This window comes from Pelmatolapia mariae, linkage group LG9 (assembly GCF_036321145.2).
Source record: "Pelmatolapia mariae isolate MD_Pm_ZW linkage group LG9, Pm_UMD_F_2, whole genome shotgun sequence".
In the NCBI taxonomy this organism is placed as follows: domain Eukaryota; kingdom Metazoa; phylum Chordata; class Actinopteri; order Cichliformes; family Cichlidae; genus Pelmatolapia; species Pelmatolapia mariae.
Genome location: NC_086235.1, coordinates 25,976,342 through 25,989,391, shown reverse-complemented (window position 1 = coordinate 25,989,391; position 13,050 = coordinate 25,976,342). Strand labels below are relative to the sequence as shown.

The window sequence follows — 13,050 nt, the reverse complement described above, 5'->3', positions numbered from 1 at the left end:
TGTATAATAATGTAGACACAGAGATACAGTCATTGCTAAAGTTTTTCCACATCATCTTTAAGTTTCAGTGTAGCAATGTAACTGAAAAATAAGTAAAAGCATCCAGTCAAGAAGAAAAAGGCGTCAAGGTCTGTGGCTACAGACTTTGCTTTTGATGAGAACCCAAATATAGACAAAACAAGGTGTGGAAACAATCTTAAATTTAACCAAGGGTGAGACGTTTATTTAGGCTTAACACAAGAACACAAACTAAAGAGAAAACTAGAACACAAAAGTAACATAAACTGGGAAAACTACAGGGAACCTAGAAAGCTATGAAACCTGGAGACACAAGGGAAGGTGTCACATGACCTGAAAAAAAAAAAACGAGTGACAACTTACAACATAAATACAAAACAGGGTGACGAGGGAAGAGGAAACAAACAGGGAACACAGCCGGGGTGATGAAACATAATGACAAGACGGGAGGAAGCAAAACTAAAAACACTGTTTTACTTTGACACGACCCTGTCAAAGTAAAACCGGAAACACTAAGACGCAGACTAAAAATACGTGGCTAGACACCGGGCCAGGAGGAAGGAACACACAGGGGAACGAGAAAGACTGGGGAGACAAAGAGGGAAACATGGAAACAATTAAGAAAGACAAGACACAGGGAGTGTGTGTGTGTGTGTCTGTGTGTGTGAGAGAGAGAGAGAGAGAGAGAGAGAGAGCGAGAGAGAAAGAGAGTGAGTGACACCGAGGGAGAGAGACAAGATGGGCTGGGGAGAAGATATATGATGCAGGAGGTAGACAGGGGAGACATGAAATATGAGGAGTATGTGGGAACAGAAAAGAAAGACCCAAAGGGGAACACCTACATGACAGAGAAACATACATGAATGGGAAGACAAATTTTCACAGGATGCAGGGATGACGGAAACACAAAAGGAGCCTAACACAAGAAAGCATAATACAGGCAAACATGAAAATTTCAGACGCAGAGTCAACTGAACTTTAGGCTGACTGTAACACTAAAACGTAACCTGTCTTAAAAATGCAAAAGTCACAAAACCCCAATAACCTCAAAGCTAAAAAATAGAAAACTAAAACATGACAACACAAAGAAATCACAAAACACAATAAAATCAAAATGCTGGGACAAATGACTCAGAGCCATGACAAAAGGGGAGAAAAGCAAGTCATCAGTTCTTAACAGCTCTATTAAGAAAAAAATAAAACAAAATAAGGGAAAACAAAAATAAATATACAAAGAGAAGACAACATTACCTAAAGAAATAATAATAATAATAATAATAATAATAATAATAATAATAATAATAAATAAGACCATTTAAGGTGGAAAAATAGTTTCAAGTCTAACACATGAACAACCACACATTGTAGGATAAAGTACAAGATTTGAACTTCATAAACCTAAATGTACTTCCTTCTCAACTCACTTTTAAGGAATACGACAAAAAATGATTTAAAAAAAAAAAACAGCTTTTGAAACTTAGTGCTGAGTAATTTTACCTCCAACAGTCACATGAATCTCTGCTGATGTCTGATTACCCAGATCATTAGTGGCCACACAGTAATAAACTCCTCCATCTGTTACATTGAAGCTGTAAATCTCTCCTTCAGATACTTTCACAGCTCCATCTCTGCTCTTCTTGAACCAGGTGAAGCTGCTGACTGGAGGTTTGGCTCTGCTGGAGCAGGTCAGGTTCACCCAGCTGCCTGCTGACACCAAACCTGATGGACTGATGGATGCTGAGGTGTCTTTAGGAGCATCTGGAGAAACACAAAAGGAAAGAAATACCCCATAAATCATGTTGGTCTCCTGAAACTTTTACACGTGTCCCTGCTGCTAGACACCTGAATAAAATTAGTTGGTCATTAGCAAGACTTGACTGAATGCTGAGGTGGCAATCCCTAACCCTACCTACCTACTCAAGTAAATTTAAGTAAATGTAAGTGTTTGGAAAAATGTACTTGTAAAAGTAATTTTATTGCACCGTGTTCATTCACTCATGTGCTGCTGTAACATGAAACAAATGGCTGAATTGCCACCTCAGCATGCAGTCAAGTTCTACAGAGTCTTGCAAATGACCTACTAATTTGATTCAGGTGTGTTGCATCAGGGATACATGGAAAAGTTTCAGGACACCGGCCCTCCAGAATTGCAGTTTGACACCTGTGTCTTGAAGGATTCAGTTCAACAACAAACTCTGATTGTCTTACATGAAACACTGAGAGTCTCTTCTGTCTCTGCTGTCTTGGTGTCTTTTCCTTGGTTCACAGGATATCTGGCAGAACAGCTGATCTTCTTTCCATCATGTGTGTCTGACAGAGTGATGTTCTGCTGGATTTTAGTTGTAAAGCTTCCATCTGTGTTTTCCTCTATTTTGTTGTGAGAGTCTTGTTGGAGATTCCAGGTGAGTTGAGGAGGGGAGTGTGGACAGGGAGTGAGAGCTGAGCAGGTTATAGTGACAGACTCCTTCTCCTTCATATCACCTGAGATGGTAATATTTGGTCTCCAAGGAGAATCTGTGGTTTCACATAAAATCACACTGCTCTTTGCACCACTGATTAAAATCTGCAAACCTAATGCTTTCAAAACCTGTTCTAAATTCATACTTTGATTTATAAATATAATCAAGTCCTGAACATAAAAGTGGAGCAGAAGTTATAATAAGAAACAATTTTCTGAGTGTCATGCTGGGACAATCATTACATCTTTAATACAAGATTTGCTCGAGTGATATTGATTATAATCAAACAATAGATCAAAGAGTAGATAGTAAGTACTAAAAGTTAGTTTAATATTAATGTAATACATGAACAAAAAATAAACAAACAAACATACTATTACCTCTGACTGTTATATGAATCAAATCAAATCAAATCAAATCACTTTTATTGTCACATCACATGTGCAGGTACACTGGTACAGTACATGTGAGTGAAATTCTTGTGTGCGAGCTTCACAAGCAACAGAGTTGTGCAAAATACAATAACGTAAAACAAGCAAAATATAAAAATGGCTAATCTAAAAAGTAATAAATATATGTACAATATGTAAAGGTATATACATTACTGAATGTGTATACTAAATATGTTTTTCTACGTGTGTGTGTTTGAGTGTGTATATAGTATGTATATACATGTTTTACAAATGAAATAAAGTAAACAATAAAATAAGATATATAAAATATACAGAGGTTGGTATGTGCAAAACAGTGGTATTTATATACAGTATGGAGTGCATAATGTTGAAGTTCCAGTAGTGAGGGTGAGGTGTCTATGAAGTGTTCAGCAGTCTGATGGCCTGATGGAAAAAGCTGTCTCTCAGTCTGCTGGTACGGGACCGGATGCTGCAGAACCTCCTTCCTGATGGAAGTAGTCTGAACAGTTTATGGCTGGGGTGACTGGAGTCCTTGATGATCCTCTCCGCTTTCCTCAGGCACCGCTTCCTGTAGATGTCTTGGAGGGAGGGAAGCTCACCTCCAATTATCCGTTCAGAGCACCGCACTACTCTCTGGAGAGCTTTGCGGTTGTGAGCGGTGCTGTTGCCGTACCAGGTGGTAATGCATCCAGTGAGGATGCTCTCAATGGCACAGCGATAGAAGGTCCTGAGGATGCGGGGGCTCATGCCGAATCTTTTCAGTCTCCTGAGAAAGAAGAGGCGCTGCTGCGCCTTCTTCACTGTTTTGTTTATGTGTACTGACCACGTAAGATCCTCAGCCAGATGTACACCAAGGAAGCGGAAGCTGCTCACTCTCTCCACAGCAGCGCCGTTGATGGTGATGGGGGTGTGTACTCCTCTGCACCTCCGGAAGTCCACTATCAACTCCTTTGTCTTTGCGACGTTGAGGGTGAGATGGTTGTCTTGACACCAGTGGGTCAGGGCGCTGACCTCCTCCCTGTAGGCCGTCTCATCACCGTTGGTAATAAGACCCACCACTGTAGTGTCGTCCGCAAACTTCACAATGATGTTGGAGTTTCTAGTGGCCGTGCAGTCGTAGGTGTAGAGTGAGTACAGGAGAGGGCTCAGTACACACCCCTGTGGAGCACCAGTGTTCAGTGTGATGGGGGATGAGGTGGTGCTGCCCAGTCTGACCACTTGGCGTCTGTCAGACAGGAAGTTAAGGATCCAGCTGCAGAGGGAGCTGCTCAGTCCTAGATCCTGCAGTTTCCTGTCCAGCTTCGAGGGAACGATGGTGTTGAATGCTGAGCTGTAATCTACAAACAGCATTCTCACATACGTGTCTCTCTTCTCCAGGTGTGACAGGGCAGCATGGAGTGTCAGGGCTATGGCATCATCAGTGGACCTGTTGTGGCGGTATGCGAACTGTAGAGGGTCCAGTGAGTCGGGTAGTGCAGAGCAGATGAAGTCCCTGACCAGCTTCTCGAAGCATTTGCTCACGATGGGGGTCAGGGCTACGGGTCGCCAGTCGTTCAATGAGGAGATGGTGGAGGATTTGGGTACAGGGACGATGGTGGCCATTTTGAAGCAGGCTGGGACTACAGACAGAGAGAGGGAAAGGTTGAAGATGTGTGTAAACACTCCAGCCAGCTGAGCCGCGCATGACTTGAGGACGCGGCCGGGAATCCCGTCCGGACCAGTAGCTTTGCGTGCGTTCACCCTCCTGAAGCACTTCCGCACATCCTCCTCAGACACAGTGTGCGCACTGACGTCATCCGCGGTGCGCACACTGTCCGGTCTCGTGGTGTTCGCTGTGTCGAATCTAGCGTAGAATACGTTTAGATCCTCACACAGAGAGGCCGTGGTCTGCGGTGTGCTGGTTTTCCCTCTAAAGTCTGTGATCGTGTTTAGTCCCTGCCACATACTCCGAGGGTTGTCAAAATGTTGCTCCACCTTGTCCCTGTACTCACGTTTGGCTGCTTTGATCGTCTTCCGGAGTTGGTAATGTGCGTGTTTGTAGTCCGATGTGTTCGCGGAGGCAAAAGCGGTGCTCCGTGCCGCCAGTGCTGTGCGAACATCTCTGTTAATCCAGGGTTTTTGATTTGGGAAGGATTTAACTGTTCTGGATGGGACGACATCTTCCACGCATTTTCTGATGAATCCGCAGACTGAGTCTGTGTACTCATCAATGTCTTTAGCAGCCACGTGAAACATTTCCCAGTCCGCGTGATCAAAACAGTCCCGCAGCGTAGACTCCGATTGGTCCGACCACCGGTGCACCGCCCTCAGGGTTGGAGCTTCCTGTTTCAGCTTCTGCCTGTAGGCGGGCAGGAGCAGGATGGAGCGGTGATCTGATTGGCCGAATGGGGCGCGGGGGAGGGCTTTGTATGCATCCCGGAAAGAGGTGTAGCAGTGGTCAAGAAGCCGGTCTCCACGAGTGCTGAAATGGATGTGTTGGTGGAGTTTTTGTGAGACTTTCTTCAGGTTACCCTTATTAAAGTCCCCGGTCGTGATAAACGCCGCCTCTGGGTGTGCGGTTTCCTCACTGCTGATCGCGCTGTACAGTTCCCTGAGTGCTCGGTCAGTGTCGGCTTGTGGGGGAATGTAAACCGCCGTAATAATCACTGCTGTGAATTCCCTCGGTAGCCAGAATGGCCGGCACTTAATCATCAGGTACTCCAGGTCCGGTGAGCAGAAAGATTTGACCGGGTGCACGTTCGCATAATCACACCAGCTGTTGTTGATCATGAAACATACACCACCGCCTCTGCTTTTCCCAGTAAGCTCCTGTGACCTGTCCGCGCGGTGCACAGAGAACCCCGGTAGTTGTATTGCGGAGTCCGGTACCTTGTCCGATAGCCAGGTTTCTGTGAGGCAGATCACGCAGCAGTCCCGCATCTCTCGCTGGAATGAGATCCGTGCCCGAAGCTCGCACAGCTTGTTCTCCAGAGACTGCACATTAGCCAGTAATAAACTGGGTAACGGTGGTCTGTTAGTGCGCCGTCTCAGTCGAACCAGAACGCCAGATCTTCTCCCTCTGCGTCGGCGTTTGCGGCCTCCACGGGCCCAGAACAAAGGCGTCTCAGGTGAGATGAATGGGGGGTCTGCAAACGGAGGGTCCGTGTTGCAAAACTTGAACTCCGGAAAGTGATGAGAAAGTCCATCTTTTATGTCCAGTAAGGTTTGTCGGTCGTACACAAGGAGACATGTGCTACTCGTGAAAAAATAAAGAAAAAGTAAAATTAAACACAAAAAACAGCTGTTGCTTGGGGGAGCTCGCGACGAGGCTGCCATACTCGGCGCCATCTTGGATCAAGGAGAAGAGGATCACAAGCAGCGGTCGCCTTGAATGGTTCTCTCTCTACTCTGAAGAAGTATTTGTTTGTGTAGTTTGTGGTTAAATTATAAAACAGAGTGGTGCAGTCTCTCTGACTCAGGTTCCCAGTAATACTCATTGGAGACATGCTAACTGCTCCACTACTGTTGAAGATCACATTGTTTGCATCGTTGGCAAATTCAGGATTATTTTTAATCCACACTCCAAAAATTTCACTTTTGTTGTTAAATTTCTGTCCTTCTTTGGGTCTGAAGCTACATGGGATTTGCAAACAAGATCCACTCAGTGCTTCCAGCTTCTTTGGTGCAATTATGAAGAGGTCTGCTTCATAGAAATAACCCGCCAAAGCACCTGTAAATGCAATTTAATGATTAATCCATTCACACATCAGTATTAAACAAAATAACTACATCTTATTCTACTCCCAAACAAAACTCTCATCTCTTATTAAACTATTCTCTACACTTTAGTTAGCGTGAGAAAAAATTTGTATGTGCATATTTTCATTTTAAATTAAACATTTAGCTGATATTCCAGAGATGGTAGGAACATTTCCACCACCATTTGCTGTTTGGATGTAAGATGGAAAACTTCATAATCAGAGTTTCAAAAACTGTCTATTGTAATGCTTGAAAGTGCCAGCGAAGTGTTAACATTTTGTACAAAAAACATTTTAATTTAAAGTCAGTACAAAAAGTAGGTCTATGTTCACTCTGTTAGTAAATGAAGTTTACTATGTAAAATAACTCCAATAATGACTTTGAAATACTGAAATACTCACCTGAAACAAACAGGACAATCAGTAACATGCTGACTGTCTCCATGTTCACAGACAGACTACTCTACTGCCTGGATTAAAAAAGACAATTTCATGTATGGAGCTCTAACACTGTACTTAATATTTTTAAAGCTGTTTTATCATAAAAAATGTTCCTTCTTCATTCATACAGTTCTTGTTTTTATTTTCTTGTAGGACTTTGGTTTAAAACAAGTTGAAATATAAAAAATGTAACACAAAGCAGTTTATATAAAACTGGAACATCAGTAAATAAGATTACTTTACGTGTACCTGTCAGTGCAGTGAAAGAAAAGTAAAAAGTTATTGAATAAAAGCAATAAAATGTTTCCTTACCAAACAATTCCAAGTGTAGAATTATTGTTTTGCAGTTTAAGAAGAATTACAGTGAACCGTGTCGCCCAGCCGATGTTAGAAAGAAGGATGTACAGAAAGAGAACTTGTTGTTTAAGAAGTCAGTTTGTCACAAAGCTGCCGGAGGCGTCACTTGATAAGACTTCCTTAAAATACGGTCACAGTGAAGTCACTTTTCCACAAGCACTTATATTTACATGTATCTTTTAGCACATCTGCAGTGACTGCATCAGCACTAAAATTAATCACAAAGTGTGGGAAAGGGCACAGTAACAGTACAATTTGGTTGTTGAGCAGCAACACCAGGCATTTGATTTCTGGCACATGAGTTTAGTTGTGGTAAAAACTTATTTTATATCTGAACTCAATAAATGTTAAGCCATTTTTAATTTAGCCATGTTGTAATGAGGCCACAAATGTAAATTTGGATTTGGGAAGTATTACAAATATTACAAATTGTTCATCTGAATTAGTTACACATTCTGGCTTGCTGTCGTAATGATCGTTTAAGTGGTCCAGTCCACTTAAGATCAAAGTGGGCTATATGTGGCCTGCGAGGTAAAAATGAGTTTGACACCCCTCATGTAGAGTTCTTCATGGAATGGGTTCCCATGCTCAAGGAGCTTCATGGTTACATCACCAAGCACAATGCAAAGCATGGACTATAGTGGCCTAAAGCACACCAGCACTGGACTCAGTGCAATGGAGTAGTGACTTGTCGGTCACAAACAAAACTGCTCTTAGAGCCGGATCTTTGAAGTGAACGTCGTGAGCCATGGGGTTTTTTTCCTTCTCTCATCCTCTCTCTCGCACTTTTTTTCACTCCGCACATGAGCCTTGCGCTTTGCGCTGGGCAGAGGGGGGAGGGGCGGTAGTTACACTCGTAGCAGCACAGGAACTGAGCTGGAGGGAAAGAGAGAGAAAGAGAGCCAGGGACAACGTCACATTAGGAAGGTATAGTAATCATCCAACTATTTTCAGTTGTGAATGATAAAGGATTTAGAAAGTTTATTCATGCAGGCCCATATGACAGAGAATATGCATCTTCTTTTTGTTTTCATATTTTTTCATATTTATATTTAATTGTGTTGTGGTTTGCAGTGTTTTGTGTTGTTTGACTTTAAATTAGATTAAAAGGTAAAAGCTGAAAATTTAAATAGTTAAAAGTTGAAATGTTATTTATTACATTTTATGTGGAGTGTATAAATAAAAGTATATTTACGATGGAGCCTAGAGACAAAGTATATACAAACTCCAAAACACGTACAAACTTCGAAGCACATAAAACTCCAAAACACGTAAAAACTCCATAGCACGTACAAACCCCGAAGCACTTACAAACCCTGAACCACGTAAAAACTCCAAAACACATAAAAACTCCGAAGCACGTACAAACTCCAAAACACGTACAAAACACAACAGAAGTGCTCCAGGATGCTAGGCGCAGTGTTGACCTTTTGTTACCTAGTGGCTACACAAGCCAGGATATATAAATAAAACCACGTTTTGTTTTTTGTTACATTAGTAATTCCTTTTATACATAATCTTATATTGTTGTTAATAATAAATTAATTAAAGCAACAAAACAACCTGAAGAGCCGGTTGTGAGCTGAAAGAGCCGGCTCTTTTAAGTGAGCCGAGCCGAAAGATCCGGTTCTCTAAAAAGAGCTGGAAATCCCATCACTACAATGGAGACATGTTCGCTGGAGTGATGACCTTTGACATTTACCAGGATTTGCTCATTCAGTGCTGTTCCGCTTGTCTTGTGGCCTGTTGATATCCAGCTTTAATGGTAGCTTCCTGTTGTTAATGGCAGATCGCTGAGCTACCAGGTGCTTTATAGTCAGGGTGGAAGCTGGTCTTCTGCTCAATCACACGTCTCACATGTGTTACACGTCACGCATGTCATTGGTTTTGCTATTATAGTACAGATACAGTGACTTAAAATGGACAGCAGATCTGTGATGGGCCCCTATCTGGGCTTTGTCTGGTTTTTGGACTTGATAGCATCTTTTCTAGTGACATCAAAGAACAACTCAGTCTGAAAGTAAGAACATGTATTCTTCAGTGTGATCTATGTGTACAGTACAGTTTTAAATTTTTAATTCACACATATCCATAAAAGACCCAAAGTTCTTCACAAAGAAAAAACAAAAACAGGTTATTGGAGTATTTTATAGATTTATTGACAATTAAAGACTAAAATACTCTTTTCATAAACAAGAACACTTGTTGTGACAGTCACAGTGCAGCTCTGGTGCAACCTAACTTATTCAATTTGATTGATTGGCCAGGAAGCCAAGAACCCACACATCCACTGATTTATGACAAAAGAATTATGGCAGATCTTTCAAAAATTGCAAGAACAATGGAAGGCCTGCATCTAATTTATTGTAAAATTGTTGCTCTACACATAGTCATTTGACAAAGAAATTCAATTCAGTTTTATTTATATAGCGCCAAATCACAACAACAGTCGCCTCAAGGCGCTTTATATTGTACAGTAGATCGTATAATAACAGATACAGAGAAAAACCCAACAATCATATGACCCCCTATGAGCAACCACTTTGGTGACAGTGGGAAGGAAAAACTCCCTTTTAACAGGAAGAAACCTCTGACAGAACCAGGCTCAGGGAGGGGCGGCCATCTGCTGTGACCGGTTGGGGTGAGAGAAGACAAACAGGATAAAGACATACTGTGGAAGAGAGACAGAGATTAATAACAGACATGATTCGATGCAGAGAGGTCTATTAACACATACTGAGTATGAAAGGTGACTGGAAGGAAAAGCTCAATGCATCATGGGAATCCCCCGGCAGCCTACGTCTATTGCAGCATAACTAAGGGCGGATTCAGGGTCACCTGGTCCAGCTCTAACTATATGCATCAGCAAAAAGGAAAGTTTTAAGCCTAATCTTGAAAGTAGAGATAGTGTCTGTCTCCCGAATCCAAACTGGAAGCTGGTTCCACAGAAGAGGGGCCTGAAAACTGAAGGCTCTCCCTCCCATTCTACTTTTAAATACTCTAGGAACAACAAGTAAGCCTGCAGTGCGAGAGCAAAGTACTCTAATAGGGTGATATGGTACTACAAGGTCATTAAGATAAGATGGGGCCTGATTATTTAAGACCTTGTATGTGAGGAGCAGGATTTTGAATTCAATTCTGGATTTAACAGGAAGCCAATGAAGGGAAGCCAAAACAGGAGAAATATGCTCTCTCTTTCTAGTCCCTGTCAGTACTCTTGCTGCAGCATTTTGGATTAACTGAAGACTTTTCAGCAAGTTTTTAGGACTTCCTGATAATAATGAATTACACTAGTCCAGCCTGGAAGTAATAAATGCATGAACTAGTTTTTCAGCGTCACTCTGAGACAGGATATTTCTAACTTTAGAGATGTTGCGCAAATGGAAGAAAGCAGTCTTACATATTTGTTTAATATGTGCATTGAAGGACATGTCCTGGTCAAAAATCCCTCCAAGGTTCCTCACAGTTTTTTCTGAATTAAGAAGCAGAAAGTTAGCGGCCATCCAGGTCTTTATGCCTTTAAGACATTCCTGCAGTTTAACTAATTGGTGTGTGTTATCTGGCTTCATGGACAGATAGAGTCGGGTGTCATCAGCATAGCAGTGAAAATTTATGCTATGTTATCTAATGATGCTGCCTAAGGGAAGCATGTATAATGTAAACAGAATTGGTCCTAGCACCAAACCCTGTGGAACACCATAATTGTGTGTGAAGAGGACTCTCCATTTACATGTACAAATTGGAGTCTAATAGATAGATATGATACAAACCACTGCAGTACAGTACCTGTAATACCTACAGCGTGCTCTAATCGCGCTAATAAAATATTATGGTCAACAATAGCAGGACAAGCACAGAGATGAGTCCACTGTCAGAGGCCATAAGAAGATCATTTGTAACCTTCACTAAAGCTGTTTCTGTGCTGTGATGAGCTCTGAAACCTGACTGAAACTCTTCAAACAAGCCATTCCTCTGCAGATGATCTGTTAGCTGTTTGACAACTACTCTTTCAAGGATTTTTGATATGAAAGGAAGGTTGGAGATTGGCCTATAATTAGCTAAGACTGCTGGGTCTAGAGATGGCTTTTTAAGTAAAGGTTTAACTACAGCCACCTTGAAGGCCTGTGGTACATAGCCGATTATTAGAGATAGGTTGATCATATTTAAGATTGAAGAATTAATTAATGGCAGGACTTCTTTGAGCAGTTTTGTAGGAATGGGGTCTAAAAGACACGTTGATGGTTTGGAGGAAGTAATTATTGAAGTTAACTCAGAAAGATCAATTGGAGAAAAAGAGTATAACTTAACATCAATGGTACTAAAAGTAGCTGTATCTAATATTACATCTGTGGGACTATTATTGGTATTTTTTTTCTCTAATGATTAAAATTGTATTTGTGAAGAAGTTCATGAAGTCATTACTAGTTAGCGTTAAAGGGATGGTTGGCTCAATAGAGCTCTGACTTTTTGTCAGCCTGGCTACAGTGCTGAAGAGAAACCTGGGGTTGTTCTTATTTTCTTCAATCAGTGATGAGCAGTGTTGGGCAAGTTACTTTGAAATAGTAATTCAATTATAGTTACTAGTTACTTCTTCAAAAAAGTAACTGAGTTAGTAACTCAGTTACAATATTCTAAAAGTAATTAATTACTTGGAAAAGTAACTATTGCGTTACTTAAAAAAAAAACAAAGAACGTTTAACCCTCTGGCGTCCATAGTATAATTGGCCATTTTTTTACTACTCTTGATTTTCCCTCCACATTTTACCTTTAAAAACATTTACTTTGCCTTGTTTGGTATCATTCTTTTTAGCGCAACCTCACGTGCCTGAATTTACAGTTATGTTCTCATTTTGTCATACTGTATAACCAGAATTGATCTACAATCAGACAAAAAACATAAAATCAGAGTAAAAAAAGTTTTATTTTTACTGTAACAACCATAAACATGTTTAATGAATCATATTTCATAACTTCAAATGCAAATATTAATTGTCAATTTTAAAATCCTATGCACAAGTTTTGCAAACAACAAAGTTATTTGCAGCAATTTACCTTTTACCTTGATTTTTTAAAATAACCATTTCAAACTATTTACAGAACAATCAGCTGTTCTTCAATAAGATGCCACACAAATTATTTGTGCCACTCCAAAAAAATAATTTCTGTCCACTATAAAGGAGAACATCACAGCCTGATACCTGCAGGTCTGACAGCAGCAGGTGTATCACTCCTGTTTCTACCTGGAGACAGCAGTCGCCTCATTGTTCTGACACACAACACAAAACTATCTACAACACTACACACTAACTACACAAGACAACACATTAACTACACACTCCAAACACGCTAAACGTCACAAATCTCTCACATCTCACAACTCGCTCTCTCTCTTTTCCTGCTCTCTCTCTCTCTCTCGCCGTCACTCCTAAAACTTTTTTTTGTTTTGTTTTTTGCTCATAAGCACAGAGTGCTTGCTAGCGCTAACGTGGCGAAACTATTGAGGAAAAAACGCCGCGTATATATTGTTTATCATGACTCTGGTTTTACGTGGCCTATCGACACAATTTATAAACTGGTATATATCACCCTGTTGCTTTGTCTTTAAGTGGTCATGTGATTGACTTA

General features: G+C 41.1%; 1 protein-coding gene across 1 annotated transcript in view; it reads right to left on the bottom strand.

The window, feature by feature from the left end:
- Positions 1 to 556: 556 nt before the first annotated feature.
- Positions 557 to 13,050, bottom strand: part of LOC134634162 (sialoadhesin-like) — a 115,251-nt gene continuing 102,757 nt past the window's right edge. Inside the window, exons 17-20 of the mRNA XM_063483224.2 lie at positions 12,478 to 12,484; positions 2,227 to 2,532; positions 1,516 to 1,776; positions 557 to 603 (exon numbers count right to left, since the gene is read on the bottom strand). Of these exons, the coding sequence (XP_063339294.2) occupies positions 557 to 603; positions 1,516 to 1,776; positions 2,227 to 2,532; positions 12,478 to 12,484 (621 nt within the window). The remainder of the gene's footprint in view (positions 604 to 1,515; positions 1,777 to 2,226; positions 2,533 to 12,477; positions 12,485 to 13,050) is intronic.